Source organism: Mytilus trossulus, chromosome 14, assembly GCF_036588685.1.
Source record: "Mytilus trossulus isolate FHL-02 chromosome 14, PNRI_Mtr1.1.1.hap1, whole genome shotgun sequence".
NCBI lineage: Eukaryota > Metazoa > Mollusca > Bivalvia > Mytilida > Mytilidae > Mytilus > Mytilus trossulus.
The window spans coordinates 9,822,129-9,843,462 of NC_086386.1; the positions used below are offsets into that span (position 1 = coordinate 9,822,129).

At 32.7% G+C, this 21,334-nt stretch overlaps 1 protein-coding gene across 1 annotated transcript in view; it reads right to left on the bottom strand.

The window, feature by feature from the left end:
* Positions 1 to 2,552: 2,552 nt before the first annotated feature.
* LOC134697115 (uncharacterized) overlaps positions 2,553 to 21,334 on the bottom strand; it is a 71,140-nt gene continuing 52,358 nt past the window's right edge. Inside the window, exons 22-25 of the mRNA XM_063559158.1 lie at positions 19,875 to 20,057; positions 13,553 to 13,653; positions 12,834 to 13,201; positions 2,553 to 7,210 (exon numbers count right to left, since the gene is read on the bottom strand). Of these exons, the coding sequence (XP_063415228.1) occupies positions 7,062 to 7,210; positions 12,834 to 13,201; positions 13,553 to 13,653; positions 19,875 to 20,057 (801 nt within the window). The 3' untranslated portion in view covers positions 2,553 to 7,061. The remainder of the gene's footprint in view (positions 7,211 to 12,833; positions 13,202 to 13,552; positions 13,654 to 19,874; positions 20,058 to 21,334) is intronic.

Here is a 21,334-nt window from a genome sequence, read left to right on the forward strand (position 1 = left end):
ATGCATTTTTCGACTAATTTTTATCAGTCAAACTGATTTAATTTGAAAACGAGTACATGGACCCCTATTTTGATAAATATACAGCAAAAATACGTTTTGCTATCAATTCATGACCATTTGATAAATATAAGTTAATTGTAAATCAAAAAATGCATAATTATTTGGGATACTTATAAAATACAGAAATTACAAACTATTTGACAAAAAAAACGGTTTGTGTAAATCTTTTAAAACAACAAAGTTATGGCTTTCTTTCAAAAGCGAAAATATGGCCACAAATCCGAAAAAATAGCACCTGAAAGTATATATTTTATTACATATTTGAGTTAATCAGGCAAAACTTTTCATCAAACTGTAAATACGGGATCAAAACTGTATTGTATGCCCTTAAGCATGTTTGTGAACTCCCAAAGCTTTCATATAAATGTATAAAGGGAGTAAATCCAAGAACGACCAAAAAACACCACCAAATCTCCAACTTGATCTAAGTTTTGTGGTAATGAGGCTTGTATAAGTTCCATAATTTCATATTTGGTTGAGGCAAACTAAAGTTACAGAATGGAAACCAATTTCGGAAAGTACATACAGACGGACAGATGTACATATAAATGGAAAAGGGTAAAACTTAACGCCCCCTTCTCTATGGCGGGGCATAAAAAGACAAAAAATGAATAATAGATATTTAGCTGAATCCCTAAATATTATTCGTATGTATTCTAATTTTTATGAATATTATGTTTAGTGAACAACTGAACTTAAAAGATTTTATAAGCAGAATGACTTGTAGGTAAATGTTCTTGAAACAACTGGGTAAGGGTTAAATAATAAAAAGGCAACAGTAGTATACCGCTGTTCGAAATTCATAAATAGATATAGAAACAAGAATGTGTCCAAAGTACACGGATGCCCCACTATCACTATCCTTTTCCATGTTCCATGGACCGTGAAATTGGGTTATAAACTTATTTGGCATTAAAATTAGAAAGATTATACTATAATGAACATATAGAAACAACAATGTGTCCAAAGTTCATTGTGTATTAATTTACGTTTTTGATTGAGTTAAGTCTGCCAATTGATATTTTATAGTGTGTTTTTCTATGTTGTCATGTTATGCTATTGTTTCAGAAAAGGGAGAAGGTATGGATCCATTAAAACGTTTAATCCTACTGCAAATGTTTGCACCTGTCAAAAGTCAGGAATCTGATGTACAGTAGTTGTCGTTTGTTTATGTAATATATACGTGTTTCTCGTTTTTTGTTTTTTTATATAGATTAGACCGTTGGTTTTCCCGTTTGAATGGTTTTACACTAGTAATTTTGGGGCCCTTTAAAGCTTGTTGTTTGGTGTGAGCCAAGGCTCCGTGTTGAAGGCACTACATTGACCTATAATGGTTTACCTTTTTAAAAAATGTTATTTGGATGGAGAGTTGTCTCATTGGCACTCACACCACATCTTCCTATATCTATATATGTACTAAGTTTCAAGTTGATTGGACTTTAATTTCATCAAAAACTACCTTGACCAAAAACTTTAACCTGAAACTCCCACTTTCATTTTATATGTTTAGTGGACCTTGAATTGGCGTCAAAAGTCCAAATTGCCTTTAAAATTAGAAAGATCATATCATAAGCAACAAGTGTACCAAGTTTTAAGTTGTTTGGACTCCAGCTTCATCAAAAACTACCTTGACCCAAAACTTTAACCTAAAACTCCCACTTTCATTTTCTATGTTAAAAGACCGTGAAATTGGGGTCAAAAGTCTAATTTGGCTTTAAAATTAGAAAGATTATATCATAAGCATAATTTGTACTAAGTTTCAAGTTGAATGGACTTCAGCTCCATCAAAAATTACATTGACCAAAAACTTTAACCTGAAACTCACACTTTCATTTTCAATGTTCAGTGGACCGTGAAATTGGGTCAAAAGTTTTATTTGGCTTTAAAATTAGAAAGATCATAACATAAGCAACAAGTGTACTATTTAAGTTTCAAGTTGATTGTACTTCAGCTTCATAAAAAAATACCTTGACCACAAACTTCAACCTGAAACTCCCACTTTCATTTTCAATGTTCAGTGGACAGTGAAATTGGGGTCAAAAGTCCAATTTGGCTTTAAAACTAGAAAAAAAACATATAATAAGCAACAAGATCAAAAACTTTAACCAGAATGGACAGACAAACGAAAGGAGCCACTGATCAGAAAATATAATGCCCCTCTACAATCGTAGGTGGGGCATACAAATAAATCTGGGTTAAAACCCTGGCCATTTATATCAGGAGGGAGGGTCTACAAAATAAATAAATGTGTATTGGTGTACCTTGAAGTATAGATTCAGTATATTTTGTTTCTTTCATCAATATTATAAGGCACAATTTTAAAGTAATGTCTGATGAATATCACAACTTCCATATTATAATAAGTAAGTGGATCTAAGTAGACTTCATTTAGCAGAAAACAACATCTTGTTTCAATCTAAACATGTTTTTACTTGTGATTTCATTCCATTATATTACAACTCACTAATAAACTCACCATGACCATTCAATAGAGGGTGCACAATCATTCAAGCCAACTATTTAAAATCAAATGTAAAACAGTATTGGTTGATGTGGTTCTGTTGTAATGTCCAATATTTCTGGTGGTTATAATAATTCTTTTATACTAGTAATATGTTTGGGTCAAATGAGCTGTACAACTCATATTTTCAAAATTATACAAAGCACATATTTAGTTTATCTATTTATTGATCAACAGAAAAAATAGTTACACTACAAAGTGTGGTGTATGTATAATAATCAGAAAATTGCATTAAAAGTAAAAAAAAATCATGGATATTATATGACATGTAAATATTAAAAAATCTTTGTTCAATTGAAAATTGAATTGAAATTAGTTAATTACTCCTAAATGTTAAATGCAGTCAACAATCAAAAGCATAAATTATTAACAAGGATACATTGATATTTGTTTTCATTAACATCCATAAAATAATAATGACCTAGTTACAAGACTAGCTATAAGGCAAATATTTCTTTTTAAATGGAATGCATGAGACATAAAGTAGTCAAAAAGCATGATACAATATAAAACCTGATTTTTTCATATATAGATATATGATTGTCATTTAAGATTACCGGTAATAAATGGACGGGAGCGAACAATAAATTAACAAGAATGTGTCCATAGTACACGTATGCCCAACTTGCACTATCATTTTTTATGTTCAGTGGACCGTGAAAATTGGGGTCAAAACTTCAATTTGAAATTAAAATTAGAAAAATCATATCATAGGGAACATGTGTACTAAGTTTCAAGTTGATGTAACTTTAAATTCATCAAAAACTACCTTGACCAAATACTTTAACCTGAACTTCACACTATCATTTTCTATGTTCAGTAGACTATGAAATTGGGGTCAAAACTATAATTTGGCATTAAAATTAGAAAGATCATATCATGGGGAACATGTGTACTAAGTTTCAAGTTGATTGGACTTCAACTTCTTCAAAAACCACCTTGACCAAAATCTTTAACCTGAAGCGAACGGATGCATGGATGCACAGACTGACGAACGGAGGCCAGAAAACATAATGCCCCTCTACTATCGTCAGTGGGGCATAAAAATAACATAATATACCATAGACAGATTCATGTCATCAACTTCAGCAAAAGAAAATTTTGTGACTAAGTAAAGGAAAATTCCTGAATCAAGAATTGTACATGATTGATGAGTTAAATTCAAAGAAACAAATGCAGTTTAGTGAAGGCCTCCAATTTAACTGAAATGAAATCCCTTAGACTAACAACAACTGTAAATAGGACTGGGTATAAAAATATTATCTTTTTATTATATTGCTACTATATAGATTAGACAAAAATAAAGATACAACTTAAATTATTAATATCAAAGTGGTATTACCCTCTAATGTAGTAAATGCAATGTTATATAATTGTAACTATCTCCTTCTTTTCTATGTTACTTTCAATAGAAGTCTAGATCCAAGCTTCACATATGATTCAGCTGCATTATAATGGAACTACAGGATACATGTTCCCTTTTTATAAATTCTACATGTTCAAAATAGAATGTTTTTGGATTACTTCAACTACTATATATTTCAAGAATAATAAGGTTTTACACATACATTAATTGCCTATTAAATATAAATTTATCAAATAATACAAAGTTATACTATGTCTAACATTTTTAACATTTTGGTCCGTTTAAATAAAACAGTGCAAAACTGCTATTAGATCCTTGAGATTATTTTGAAAAATGATAATTATTTTCCATTTGACCCATAAGATACTGTTCAATTATGTCTTGGATATATTTTAGAATACACTAACATTTTTTTCAGTATAAATCTATATAACTGAAAGTTTCATTACAATTCCAAATAAAATTATTAATCTACAACTTTAACACAATTTCAGTTTGCCAATCAAATTAGATTTTTGTCAGTCCAATTATCATTAAAATAACAAGTCAACTGCACTGTATGCAAACACATAAATAACATATATAAAAGGTTTTTGACAAAATCAGATCTTAATTTCAATGGTTGTAGCTTCTCATTGTTCCAGAATGAAAAAGTAGCATGCAAATAGAAAACATATATCTAAATTATTCTTTATTAGAATACAACAAGAATGTGTAACATTTGTACCAAAATGATACAAATAATATGAATATGATATCAATCCCTAAGCAAGGAAATTTAAAATGGTAAATTCTAAATTAAACTTTTGTTACAACATAATGTTACCCGTATGTGACTAAACTCACCGTTATTTTTGTTATTTCAGATTCAGTGTAAATTATATAATTGTTTTCTATGTTGTTTTTTGCTGTTAACAGTTTTTTTTTTATATTGTCTGGTAATAAGGTGAAATTTCAAATAATTCTTCTTGTAACCATCTAGATATTTTCTTTAAGGATTACATTGGATACATATTCTATATCATAGCTCATTAGAGTATTTCCTCTTTTCTTACTTTTAAATTCAAGGTCAAAAATTATAAGTTCTATCCTGTGTGCTGTTGGAATTCTTTCTCTTTGAATAATTCCCAACCACTTGTTTTACAGATATGATATATACACATACATTGTGAATATACAACATATATACATTGTGAAAATACAATAAACAAAGATTACTACACTAACAATTACTACATTATAAGACATGCAAATAAAATATATGTTACTGACAGTTTGTCATATCATTTGATATACATTGTTTGTGTTTTAAAATAATAAAATTTGAAGTTTGATATTAGACCATGGTGCGCTTTCAGCTTGAGGATGATTAAACTGTTGTATCACAGGGTATATAATTATTACTAAAAAAACACAGTAACTAAATTTACTAAAAACTAGTTTCATTGAAATTTTCCAAAACAAAAACACTCACTTTCCTCGATCCTCAAACAGTTTACCATACAGAACTAGTAGAAAATAATGCAAAAAATAACAAAATATGTAGTAAATTGTAAAAAAAAAATTAGTACAACACATGAAATGGACAGATGCAAATATCAGATGCATTATATGCGTCATAAACATCAACAAAAAATATGAAACATACCACATAGTGTTGATAAAAATGAGCAACAAGAGCTCAAATTATTTGAGACAGAAGTGTAAGATAGTCCAAGCACATACGAATCATAAGAGATCAGTGAGTATACTGAGAAACTGGCATTTTATTTACCCTTAATTTAAGAGAAGAATAAGACAAGCAAGGATTATACAACTTTATGCTAAAAATTCATATTTATAAATAGGAAAATGTATTCATGTATTAGCAACTTTTTCAATAATTACCCTACAACTACATTTTCACTGATCATATGAAAAGTAATTAAACAAAACCAAGTCCCAAGATACATTGTAATTGATTGTTTTACCTGAAGGTCTGGATGAAGTAATTTTTCATAGAATGCAAAGACATTCACTTTCCATTAGTTTTCTATAAAAAATATTATTACACAAGTATATAAGCTGAAAAAAGATTTGTTATAAAAAAAAAAAACATTTACTCGTAAACATAAAATGTATCTTCTCTGTATGTGTCAAAATATATGTACCTGTACCATCTGGACAATGGTCAACCATCCATCAATTTGAAAGATATATTTTTTGACACATTTAAGACTTTTTAGTTTTAAAGTTTTTTTGGGTTTTTTATTTCATTATTACCGATTTTATAAAAATAAAATCCAAAAAGCAATGTGATTTTGTTACCATATAAAAAAGGTATTTATGTTTTAACAAATGAATCTTTATTAGATTGCAAGAAAGGTGATTTCATTGTGTTTACCCAAATTTTCTATCACATGTTTAAAATCTTCTATTTTCTACATAAATATTTTTTTAAATGTAAAAATCCTATAAAAATGTTACAACAACTTAATCAACAAGTATAATTCAATAAATAAATTAATTAATTATAAATATTATAACATAGAGAAGGTATTATATGGTTGGTTGTTTGATCCCTGAAAGTCAAATATCACAGGTCGTTTAATATGCCATATATCACATGGCATTTATTGTGTCAAATATCACATGACATTAAATCTGTCAAATATCACATGACATTTAATCTATAACATATCACATGACATTTAATCTGTCAAATATCACATGACATTTAATCTATAACATATCACATGACATTTAATCTATAACATATCACATGACATTCAATATGTCAGATATCACAGGACATTCAATATGTCACATATCAAAAGCAATAAATGACACATATCAATTACAAATAATCATATCTTTTAACAGTTGATCTTAAGCATTAAACTACCATAGATAATAAACTACAAGATTGACTAGTCTAGTGTTAGCAATGGTTTATTTTATCACTAAATTCTACAAGCATAACTATCTTTGTGACTTCTTCCAAGAGCGTGTTGAAAATCTAGTATAAGCATTGAGTTAGATTATCACTGAATACTACAAGCTTGACTGTTGGTTTGTCTTATGACTTCCTCAAAGAAAGTGCTCATAGTCTAGTGTAAATTGGGGTACAGCCAATTACTGAATACTGCAAGCTTGACTGGTGGTTTTTCTTTGTGACTTCCTCCGAGAGAGTGTTGAAGTGCCACTTTTACTGCTGGTTGCAGTACTACTAGAACTTGATACAGGACGTGAGGTTGACGGACTAGGTATATTAATTGATGTATCTGCAAATTATAAAGTAAAAAACTTGTAATCATGTATTAAAAGAGTTAAAGAACATTGTAGAAACATGAAAAATTGTAACTTTCCCTGTTTTTTCTTCTATTGAACTCATTTTTTGCCTTACTTTTCTAATTGCAAACACATATAAATGAATGAATTACTTAAATTAGTTCCTTAACAGTTAAACACATTTTTATAAATAAACATGACATCCTGATAGCAACACACCTTAGCCCTGTTGACAATAACTGAAGAACAAGAGTGCACACTGAAATGTCTCGCCTTCTTTACTTATCATTGATACTGCATTGATAGTCCTATTAAATTATAAAGCTTTATTACAACTGTCACATAAACTTAACATTAACCAAGATAGCTTAACAAAGACCATTGAACCATAAAAATGAGGTCAAGGTCAGATGAACCACAGCAGGCAGACATGTACAGCTAACAATGCTTCCATACAACAAATATAGTTGACCTATTACTTAAAGTTTGAGAAAAATAGACCAAAACACAAAAACTTAACACTGTGCAATAAACCGTGAAATTGAGGTCATGGTCAAAGAAAACCTGCGGGACTGACATTTAGATCATAATATATTTCAGTACACCAAATATAGTTGACCTTTGGCATATAATATTAGAGAAAAAGACCAAAACTTAAAAAACTAACTTTGACCACTGAACCATGAAAATGAGGTCAAGGTCAGATGACATCTGCCCGCTAGACATGTACACCTTACAATCATTCCATACAACAAATACAGTAGACCTATTGCATAAAGAATGAGAAAAAAAGACCAAAACACAAAAACTTAACTAGAACCACTGAACCATGAAAATGAGGTCAAGGTCAGGTGACACCTACCAGTTGGACATGTACACCTTACAGTCCTTCCATACAACAAATACAGTAGACCTATTGCATAAAGAATGAGAAAAACAGACCAAAACACAAAAACTAAACTAGAACCACTGAACAATGAAAATGAGGTCAAGGTCAGGTGACACCTGCCAGTTGGACATGTACACCTTACAGTCCTTCCATACACCAAATATACTAGCCCTATTGCTTATAGTATCTGAGATATGGACTTGACCACCAAAACTTAACCTTGTTCACTGATCCATGAAATGAGGTCGAGGTCAAGTGAAAACTGTCTGAGGGGCATGAGGACCTTGCAAGCTACGCACATACCAAATATAGCTATCCTACTACTTATAATAAGAGAGAATTCAACATTACAAAAATTCTGAACTTTTTTTTCAAGTGGTCACTGAACCATGAAAATGAGGTCAAGGACATTGGACATGTGACTGACGGAAACTTCGTAACATGAGGCATCTATATACAAAATATGAAGCATCCAGGTCTTTCACCTTCTAAAATATAAACCTTTTAAGAAGTGAGCTAACACCGCCGCCCCCGCCGCCGGATCACTATCCCTATGTCGAGCTTTCTGCAACAAAAGTTGCAGGCTCGACAAAAATCATACCAGTTACAGAGCTACCTAGGTCTTAGGTGAAGTTTGTGTTGCTTAGTCTCAGTTTTGTATTTATGTACATCAATTGTAGATTTTTTTTTCTCTTTATTCTTTTGTACTGTACGTGGAGTTTTCAATGGGTTTTTTATTCTTTTTTTTATTTGAATTTGTCCATCTTTCTTTAAATGCTGGTTTTTTATTCTTTTTTTTATTTGAATTTGTCCATCTTTCTTTAAATGCTGGTTTTTACCCTATGACAAAATGTCCCACTTTTTATTGTAATTTATACAGGCAACCTGTGGTGGGAGATATCACTGGTATTGATTCACAACAGGTTTTTATGAAATGAATCTAAATCCCAAACAAAACCTTATGTTGATCCAGCATGGAATATAGATTTTGTATGTCTTGTGTCATATCATAACATTTGGTTATTTGGAGAATTTCGTTTTTATTAGGTCGATAATAATATGACAATTTCAAAAAAACTTTTATTTTTTTATCATTATCTGGATAATTTATGTTGCCTGAAGTTGTATTTTGGTTATTTGTGTAATATGGATGTGGTGTCGTGTCATTAATATCCCAAACCTCTCTTTCATCATATAAATATTAACCTTAAAGTAGCTAATATAAAAAAGATGATGTGGTATGATTGCCAATGAGACAACTATCAACAAAAGACTATTAATCATGATAATAGAATAAGTAGACAGCTCTCTCACAAGCAAAAAACCCCTAACTGTAAAAATTTAAGGGCATACACTGCACGGGGACACATTCTCCTGAATCCACACAGCAGGAGAAACAAACCCTGCAGAACCTGGTTGTATTTGGCACAAAACTTAAGTTGTTAAATACTGCAAAACAGATAACTCCAAATCATAACATAATTAAAGTTGTTCAAGGATATAAGTCATACTGATTTAAATTATGTTTATGATTGTATTAATACTGCAGGGAAAAATATCATTGAATTTGTACTATTATTTACCATTTTTTGGATGAAAAGGAAAAGCTAGACCTTTTTAAATTATGTAAATATCTGAAGTTAATCAACCATAAAATGTAGGCCGCAGAGACAGAAATATTGTACAAGGTTAATGTGGTAATAAAATACAATTAAGGTGGTACCTAACACTACAGGGAGATAACTCTGTATAAAAAGCTAAACATTTTAATTACGTTGTGTTGTTAAGGGAATATTGAGCTTCTCAATGATCAAAATTAGTGTTTGTCAAACTGCTATATAACCAGTGTAATTTTTCTGATATAATGGTTGGTTCAAAATTTTTGAAATTTATATATTTTGGTTAAAGGGTCAAAGTTCAATTTTTATGAAAATTAAACGAGCCAAATTAATTTTAGTGAAAGTGTTGAATGTGTTGGGTACCACTTTAATACAATACAATCTTATATGACAGGGTAAACATCAAAATAATTTAAAGATGGGGTTCCATAAGGGTAATGCAGATATCAATTTATCCAAGAATGGTTATTTTATGCTCTATTTTTAGGCATTTTACTCTAGCCTCTGATCATATTTGTAATGCTCCACTAAATGAACACTAAACACTTGCTCAATTATTTTTTTTAATCTATGAAGAATTTTTATTTTTTGGGGTTTTATGAAAAAATTGTTCATTTAAAGAGGCATTCATAAATATGGGTTTAGACTTTTAGAGTCTCTATGAGCTGGTGGTTTTTTTTCAAACTGTTGATAGTATAGTCACTTAATAAGGACTATACATTGTATAAGGATCACATTTCAAGACTTTTGACAAAGAAAAGAATTAATATTAGATTTAAAAATGTTTCTTAAGTTTGTTCACACTTTAGGACAACCATTTTCCCTACAAGTTTCATTTCCTTTCTTATGACCCACACACATATATATCATGCCATCACTATATGCACATTTAAATATAATCGCCCATTAGTTACAAGTTCTGATCAAATGTTGTGTAAGCTTTATTAAGTAGTAATAAGTACACTTCAAAGTGCATTTTTCTCATTTAATGGGTTAGTAGCAAAAACGCAAAACCACCAACCGAAGCATATTATATATCATAAGAGCAGTAAATATAAACTATTTTCCAGAAAACTCTCAAATTGAGTATTTCCTCCAATCAGTGGGTCTTATTCAAACTTTTAAAGGGGCACTATATTTGAGATGTATTAAAAATTTAAAATATGATTTCTTTCTGTTCAATCATTTAATAAAAGTGAAATAATGAAATAAAAATTCCATTTTACAGCCAGTATGGTTCCATTTTGTCAAATTAAGCTAAGAAACATTGATGGTGAATTATTCACTTGCAAGTCAATAATTCGACCTCATTGAATCTGTATTCATGTGAAATTCAATTCAACCCCTGAACTAGAAATGAATAACTCATGAATTGTGCTGCTGAGTTATTCAAAGGAAAAGAATGTCAATTTCGAAAGTGAACCAAAGGTAAATCATCTGATCCAAAAAAAAAATCATAACATAAATTTTTAATCTATAAAATTAATTAAAACAGTTTTAGAAAAATCAAATTGCATGAGTCTAGTTTCTATCTATATCTGTTTTTATGGGTATATGGCTTATAGGGCCATCCGAGGTACTCAGGTTAATTAGATGGAGTCTAGACTAAAATACACAAGAAACAAAGCTACATATTATTGAGCCCATGCCATGTAAATTGAATATTCTATACTATTTTATATTTTGGATAGATGTTTTACATTGTTAAAAATCAAATAGGAGAACATGAGTCAAATGGGTGGACATGAATTTGACAGCTAGTGCCCTTTAAACTTTAGTGATTTGATTGGTTTGATTTGGTTTAATTTAGAGGAAATCTTACTAATGAGAACTTTTTTTCAGAAAATTTCTAAACACATACAAAGATCACTGTAGAGAGCAGATATTGCTGGTTTGTTTTCTTGTCTTAGCATTGGCCAGTCCACCAACTACTGTGCTAACAGTCTTCAAGGACATTTTCTTTTGACCATCCTCAGTATTTGATGTGGATGGTGAGTTTGGTCTACTTGGAACACTTGTGGACATTTCTGAGGTGCACAAAAATATATAAATTAAAACAGTCTGTAGGACACACCAGGGGTTGGAAAGGTTTAATAAGAATCAGGTAGGCCAACTTGTACTGAAACTTTATACATATATTTATCATCAGTTGATACTGAAATTTTGTGGTTTTTTTATTAGGGAAAGATTTATAGGAATTTTTTGCAATCGCTAAAACCTCATTGATTATATTTTGCCACACTTTAAAATTTATCTTAATTTCATTAATTTACACATCTTTGATATGATTTTTTAAAGTCTTTGATTATCATTATTTGACACCATCGTACCTGCTAACCGGCACTATTTGTGCCCATGGAGGCTCCCAATTATAAATTTTAAAAGAGCAATTTTGTACACAATTGAAAACAAAACAATTAGTTTTACGCAAAAGGTGAAGGATGACTCATTTTCAAGTAGGTAAAACAAGTAAAACAAGTAAAACAGGGAGCTACTGCTACAGATGTATACCGCCAAAATATTTCATTTAACTGGAAGTTGTTGAGTGATGAATCTGTAAACCCATCACACAGTATAGTTGACTTATATAAACCATGAAACCAAATTTCAGACATCCTTGTAGAATAGTTCTTATGAAAAATGTGACGAAAGATTTCAAATTGGCTATCATGTGTAAAATGATACAAGTGTTCAGCAAACAGGAAATTGTTGAGGGATGAATTCAAAAACACATCACACAGTATAACTGACTTATATTAACCTTGAAACCTAATTTTAGAAAATCCTTGTATTGTAGTTCTTGAGAAAAATGTGATGAAAATTTTCTACTTTGCTATTATGTGTAAATAATACAAGTGCTCGGTAAACAAGAAGTTGTTGAGTGATGGATGGACTGACAGATGAATGGATGGACAGACAGAGGTAAATCAGTATACCCCCACTTTTTTAAAGCGGGGGTATAATTATGAAATGAAAAAAAAATTGGTGAAGAACCACTCATCACACAATGATTTGTTCATTTAGCCCCATCCCAACTTCTTTTGCAACGTTTTACATGTCTAGGAAAATCATATTGGTTAACATTAAAATACAGAATAAGACACAAACCTGCAATTTTAACAGTTTTGTCTGATTTCTTTTTACGTGGAGTCTGTCTTTCTTCATTCCTTTCCTCACTAATTTTTGTATTATTTACTTCCACTTTTCTAACATCTGACTTTTCTTTTCCTAGCCCTGAATTCTTAATAACAAATGACTTTTCCTTCTGAACAGATGGGCCATCCTTTCCTCCTTGTTTCTCCAAGGACAAGAATCTGTAAGCTACTGATAAATCTTTAAGTAGCTTGTCCTCCTCAAATATCAGTACCCTAGACGTGCCATGTATACTGGCTGTACCAATCTGCAGCTGAGTTATACCAGCCTTGTTTTGGTGGTCAGGGCAAAGCCAGGAAATCTTACCGCTCTGTAAATAGCACCTTAAAATAAAAATCAAAACTCCACAAATACTATCCAAAAAAAGTTGTATTCCCCAAAAGCTGTAAAAGAATGCAAATTTCAACCTGTTTTCCAAATTATGTGCCTTCATGTATATTCCTATTTAAGTCATTGGATTTAATGGACTGTGAAGTCTATTCCTTGTTGGTTTTATGACATTAATACTAGGCTAGGTTGATTTGTACCACATTAAGTAATCAGGGATGGCTAGTTTTTTGTCTTTTTTTGTACTTTTATTCATATCAGGGGAAAGTCAGGTATTGTAGTTATTGTGGTCCTCTGCATGATCAGTAGTTTTTCTCAAAGCCCCTTGCTAATTTATTCATATTTACCTATTTAGTGGACTGATGAACTGGTCCCTATCTTCACTTTCTGATACCAGTTTATGTATGACTTTGTAGGCATCACTGAAGTTCTTGGTATCTATACCTTCCTAGAAAAACAATAATAACTAGAATTGCCATTGCAAGCAATAGCGGATGTCACCCTTCCCCCATTGCCACTAAGCGGTAGCCATTTCAAAATGATAAAACAGTGAATACAGATCAATGAATTGGGATATATCTTTTTGTAAATTTTGAGTTCATTTAGAGGCTTGTCAAAAGTTTCACATTTCTTCTGTTTCCATGGCAACGGCAGCCATTTTGGAAATTCCAAAGTCAAAAGTCTCATCTGTACATGCCAGTTAACAATAATACTAAATTTCATTAAGTTTGGAGCATTTTGAAAATATTTGACATTTTTGCAGTTTCCATGGCAACGGTGGCCATTTTGGAAATTCCAACTTCAAAAGTCTCATGCAGACTTGCCAGTCAACAATCCTTTTAAGTTTCATCAATTTTAGAGCATTTTGAATTTTTTGAATTTTTTGACATTTTGATTGGTTCCTATGCCAACAGAGACCATTCCCAAAATTTAATGGCATATGCCACATTGTTACATGGCAGGGACCATACCATCAAAGTTTCAATCAATTTGACCTACCATTTTAAGAGAGTAAATGCCACTTTTAAGTTTTTGGACCATTTTGACCCGTTTTGCATTGTTTCCATGGTAACAGCAGACATTTTGGAAATTCCAGCGCCAAATTCCACATTTACCAATGTTGGTCATCGTTACTGTGAAGTTTTATAAAATTTGGAGCATTTCCATATTTTGGAATTTTTTGGTGTGGTATCCATGGCAACATAGCAGTTCCAATGATTACCAAAATCATCCAAAACCAGTATATGCCCGGCACCTACATTGTATCAAAATATAATGATTCTTAGTTAAAGCATCTCCAAATAATTCATTAAAACCAAAAACTGGAATTTTTCATTACTTTTCGGTTTCCATGGTGATGGCAGCCATTTTTTAGTTCCAAAGTTGCACTGCAACTGGAAAGTCAGGGTTCCTTGTTATAGTGCACCATCATTTAGATTGGTTCCTTTGGCTCTGAGAAAACTTCCGGACAAAATTAGGTGGAAGAAAAATAATAATAACTAGATTTGCAATTGCAAGCAATAGCGGATGGCACCCTTCCCCTATTGCCAGGAGAGCGGTAGCCATGGTAACGGCGGCCATTTTGGAAATTCCAAACTCGAAAGCCAAGTCTACATTAGCTGAGCAACATTTGTTATAAGTTTCAATAAATTTGAAGCATTTTGAATTTTTTGGTATTTTTGCTGTTTCCATGGTAACGGCGGCCATTTTGAATATTCCAAAGTCAAACCCCCGCTGCAATTTTTTCCCTCCACAATCATATACCATTTAATGTCTCTAGAATAAATTAAACATTGATGTTCTAGAATGTTCTGTGAAAATTCAAAGTTTTGACCATTTTGCATTGTTTCCATGGTAACAACAGCGATTTTGGAAATTCCAAAGTCAAATTCCACATCTTCCAATGTTGCTCATCATTATTGTGCAGTTTCCAGAAGTTTGGAGCATTTTGAGAATTTTGAAATTTTTGGTGTAGTTTCCATGGCAACATAGTAGTTCCAATGAGTTCCAAAATCATCCAACACCTGTATATAGTGGACACCTACATTGTATTAAAATATAATGATTCTGAGTTAAAGCACATCCAAACAGTTCCCCCAAATAAAAAACTGGAATTTTTCACATTTGTTCCGTTTCCATGGAAACGGCAGCCACCTTGAACCATTCCATGGTGCCTGCAACTCTTTACCTTAGGGTCTACAATATAGTAGAGTTCCATCAACTTTGGTCCATTGGATTTCCAGAAATCTCCTGGACAAAATGTGTGGAAGAAAAATAATAAAAACTAGATTTGCCATTGCAAGCAATAGCGGATGGCACCCTTCCCACATTGCCAGGTGAGCAGCAGCCATTTAAAAAAAAAACAAAGTCAAAGACGGCATCTACAGAAGTCTATTAACCAGTTTGTAAATTTTCATTAATTTTGGAGCATTTTGAAATTTTTGAATTTGTTGCTATTTCCATGGTAACGGGTACCATTTCAAAAATTCCAAAGACAGGTGCCACTTTAGGACATGCCATGTTACATACCCATTAAGTTGTAGAAGGTTTAATCTTATATTCTTGCAGGAAATGCAGCTTCAATGTATTTTCCCATAGGGCCAATGTTAAACTTTCGCCCTGTTTCCATGACAATGGCGGCCATTTTGGAATTTCCTAATATTGTAACAACATCTAGGCATACCAAGGAACATTACCATAAAGTTTCATCCAGCTAGGTCTTATAATGAAAGATTTAGAATTTGCAATTTTTTTCACATTTTATCAGTTTCCATGGCAACAGCAGCCATCTTGATGATGCCATACCCTGTTTGCAAAACTTCATATGCTGGGTGACATTATGGTATAGTTCTATGACAATTGGACCATACAGTGCCAAGATATGGACTGGACAAAAAGCGTGGAAGAAAAATAAAAATAAGAAAAAAAGAAACGTAGAATAACAATACGTCACCCCAACTCCGTTGAGGGTGCCATAACTAGATTTGTAATTGCTAGCAATAACGGATGGCACCCTTCCCCAATTGCCAGGTGAGCAGCAGCCATTTTTGAAATTCCTAAGTCAAAGACCCCATCTAAAGTTGTCTGTTAACATTTCTGTAAAGTTTCGTCAACTTTGGAGCATTTTGAAATTTTTGAAATTTTTGCAGTTTCCATGGTTACGGCGGCCATTTTGGAAATTCCAAAGACAAATACCATTTCTGTTAATGCCAGTTAATATTTGTGTGAAGTTTGAATCATTTTTGAGCATTTCAGTTTTTTTTCACATTTTTGCTGTTTCCATGGCAACGGTGGCCATCTTGAAAATGCCATACCCCGATTGCAAATCTGCACATGCTGGTTAACATTCTGGTATAGACCCATGACCATTGGTTCATCCAGTTCCAAGATATAAGCTGGACAAAAAAAGTGGAAGAATAAATAAAAATAAGAAAAAAAGAAACGTAGAATAACAATACGTCACCCCAACTCCGTTGAGGGTGCCATAATAACTAGATTTGTAATTGCTAGCAATAACGGATGGCACCCTTCCCCCATTGCCAGGTGAGCGGCAGCCAGAAAATTCCAAAGTCAAATAGTGCATCTACAGATGTCTAGTGACATTTTTGCAAAATTTCATTAAGTTTGAAGCATTTTGAAATTTTGGATATTTTTGCTGTTTACATGGTAACGGCGGCCATTTTGAAAATTCCAAACTCAAAAGTCAAGTCTACATAAGCTAGGCAACATTTGTTATAAGTTTCATTAAATTTAAAGCATTTTGAAGTTTTTCATATTTTTGCTGTTTCCATGGTAACGGCGGCCATTTTGAATATTCCAAAGTCAAACCCCTGCTGCAATTGTTTCCCTCCATAATCATATACCATTTTATGTCTCTAGAATAAATTTAACATTGATGTTCTGGAATGTTCTGTAATAATTCAAAGTTTTGACCTTTTTGCATTGTTTCCATGGTAACAACAGATATTTTGGAAATTCCAACGCCAAATTCCACATCTTCCAATGTTGCTCATCGTTACTGTGAAGTTTCCTGAAGTTTGGAGCATTTTGAGAATTTCGAAATTTTTGGTGAAGTTTCCATGGCAACATAGTAGTTCCAATGATCACCAAAATCATCCAACACCTGTATATAGTGGGCACCTACATTGTATTAAAATATAATGATTCTGAGATAAAGCATATCCAAACAGTTCACCAAAACAAAAAACTGGATTTTTTCACATTTGTTCTGTTTCCATGGTAACGGTGGCCATCTTGACCATTCCAAAGTCAGAGGGACAACTTCGCATGGTGGTCAACATTATAGCATAGTTCCATCAACTTTGGTCATTTCAATTCCGAGAACTGCTCCGGACAAAAAATAGTGGAAGAAAAATAATAATAAAAATAAAAACAACTAGATTTGCTATTGCTAGCAATAGCTGATGATGGCACCCCGTACTGCACATTGTCACAGTAGCATCAACACTTATGAGTGTACAAAAGTCAAATGACATATCTATTATACATGACAGAATCAGCATTTCTTAACACCCCCCCCCCCCCCCCCCCCCCCCCCCCCCCCCCCCCCCCTTTTTTTTTCTTTTCCGTAGACTACGTTTCAGTTCTATACATAGTTTGGGAATCCTTTTAAATCTAAAATTAGACACGCGCGCGAGTAGGAAGGTGGTGTCACGTGATACTCAAGTAGAGGGGACCTTGGACAGACAACATGTGTATATATTGACGGAGCGGCGTATTAACTGTTCAATTTATTCTTCAATAGCTCGCGTATCATACAATACATGTAACTTATCGTGTACAATTTAATTACATGTTTATCGATTGATTTCAGCTAATGTGTATATTTTAGCAGGTGTGTCATTCACGGATATGTACTTTAACGCAAGTGCCGAAATGTCAGTAATTTGTACTCTGAGTGTTTCTCGTTCTCTCGGTGGCGATTTTCTCTTTAAAGCACATCAAATAAAATACATATTTTTATTCTAGAATATTCTAGTACATGTTAGCAGTACAGCAATTGCATGTGACCATATGCACACACTCCTAATTACGATTTCCGTGGAATTGTTGTTATATTTTTCAAGAAAATGCAGCTAAAACGCATTTTCCCATAGGGTCAATGTTAAACTTTTGTCCAGTTTCCATGGCAATGGCAGCCATTTTGAAAATTCCAAGTACTGTCGGTACCTTGGGGCACCACTGCCAACATTTACATAAACTTTCAAGACTTTGCCTCTTATAACGAAAGATTTAAAATTTGGATTTTTTTTTACATTTTTTTAGTTTCCATGGTAACGGCAGCCATCTTTTACCATTCCAATGTCTCTTGCACAACTCCACATGGTGGTTCATATTATGGTATAGTTCTATCAACATGGGTATGACCAATTACGAGAAATAGCGTGGACAAAATGTGTGGAAGAATAAAAATAATAAAAAGAAAAAAAAGAAACGTAGAATAACAATATGTCACCCCAACTCCGTTGAGGGTGCCATAAATAATAGGGAAAAAGAAACAGAGGAAAAGCAATATGTCACCCGACATTGTCGATCGGGTGACATAATTACATGATCAGTGATAGACTGTAATGATAATATACATGTTTATCGCACTGCTGGTAAATTATCCCGATGTGATTGGTTTATCACTTTTAGGTGGTGACCCACTATGAGCTATAAGGGGGGGTAGTAAATTTCATAGGGGGTTCATGATGCGTTAATGGTGACGTCATCTTTTAATGTTGTTGTGCTTCATTGTTTATTTTTCAACAAAAGAGGGACGAAATAAAATGCAGCAGAAAAAGTCTAGCGGTGATAAATTTGTTATACAGTTAACTGCTGACCCTCTACGGATCCATATGGGGTCAGTAGCGAACCATATATCTTAATAGATTATCGGGTTTTGTACACAATGATGTTGTAAAATGATCAGCAGCAAATCTTTTTGGTGAGAGTGAGCAGAGCAAATGAGCAAAAAAGTTTACATTGTGTAAAAAAAAAAGGATATCTATATGAAGAAAAACCTGATTGTTCATGTATTGTTCTAATACTGGTCTTTTTCCCCTCCCTAAGACAGTTTTATGCTTGATGAAAGAAAGCTTGATAACGTCTCCTCACACATTGTGACTCTGCTGATAACTTCTCCTCAGACATTGTGACGTCGATGATATTGCTTTGCATCGGTCTGAAAGCCCTGATACGAGAATTATGGAGCGACTGAGCAAGGTAATAGTCTATAGGTGAAGGGTAGGACAATAACTTAAAATACTGTTCATTTGTACCAGAGATAATAGTTTGAATGCATATCAGAATGTAGATAATAGGGTGACAGGATTAATTTCTCACAGTTCTTATTTTGTAGGTAAAGTTTGGAAGAGAGTAGAAATTAGTTTTGTTTTTTATAGAATGTCATATATGCACTTGGTATGATTCATGTTACCATTATCAGGTGTTCTTTATATCAAAAGTTGCAAAAATTTGAAACTTTGAAAGCAATCACCTAATGAAACTTACATACTCTAAGTCACCTATCTCACATGTTCTTAGTATAACATTTATCTCCCAGGCCTTTTCAAAACAGATGAATAATTCAATATTGTTCAATTCATACCTTCCTGACATAGTTAAAAGAAGTTATCTTCCTTTTTAAGAATACTTAATCAATACCTTTCTGATATAGTTTAAGAAGTTATCTCCCTTTTTACTGGACAGACAGTTCAAGTTTATAGCACTCTGTTTTAATACAGCATATATCCTAGCCAGGAAGGGTGCAGCATCTTTCAAAGCTTTGTAGATTTCTTCTGATGTTCTATTGATTAAAGACAGAGGTTCTCCAACTACATGCCATCCCTACAGAAAATAACATTGATTAAAGACATAGTTCTCCAACTACATGCCATCCCTACAGAAAATAACATTGATTAAAGACATAGTTCTCCAACTACATGCCATCCCTACAGAAAATAACATTGATTAAAGACATAGTTCTCCAACTACATGCCATCCCTACAGAAAATAACATTGATTAAAGACATAGTTCTCCAACTACATGCCATCCCTACAGAAAATAACATTGATTAAAGACAGAGGTTCTCCAACTACATGCCATCCCTACAGAAAATAACATTGATTAAAGACAGAGGTTCTCCAACTACATGCCATCCCTACAGAAAATAACATTGATTAAAGACATAGTTCTCCAACTACATGCCATCCCTACAGAAAATAACATTGATTAAAGACATAGTTCTCCAACTACATGCCATCCCTACAGAAAATAACATTGATTAAAGACAGAGGTTCTCCAACTACATGCCATCCCTACAGAAAATAACATTGATTAAAGACAGAGGTTCTCCAACTACATGCCATCCCTACAGAAAATAACATTGATTAAAGACAGAGGTTCTCCAACTACATGCCATCCCTACAGAAAATAACATTGATTAAAGACATAGTTCTCCAACTACATGCCATCCCTACAGAAAATAACATTGATTAAAGACATAGTTCTCCAACTACATGCCATCCCTACAGAAAATAACATTGATTAAAGACAGAGGTTCTCCAACTACATGCCATCCCTACAGAAAATAACATTGATTAAAGACATAGTTCTCCAACTACATGCCATCCCTACAGAAAATAACATTGATTAAAGACAGAGGTTCTCCAACTACATGCCATCCCTACAGAAAATAACATTGATTAAAGACATAGTTCTCCAACTACATGCCATCCCTACAGAAAATAACATTGATTAAAGACATAGTTCTCCAACTACATGCCATCCCTACAGAAAATAACATTGATTAAAGACAGAGGTTCTCCAACTACATGCCATCCCTACAGAAAATAACATTGATTAAAGACATAGTTCTCCAACTACATGCCATCCCTACAGAAAATAACATTGATTAAAGACATAGTTCTCCAACTACATGCCATCCCTACAGAAAATAACATTGATTAAAGACAGAGGTTCTCCAACTACATGCCATCCCTACAGAAAATAACATTGATTAAAGACATAGTTCTCCAACTACATGCCATCCCTACAGAAAAATAACATTGATTAAAGACATAGTTCTCCAACTACATGCCATCCCTACAGAAAATAACATTGA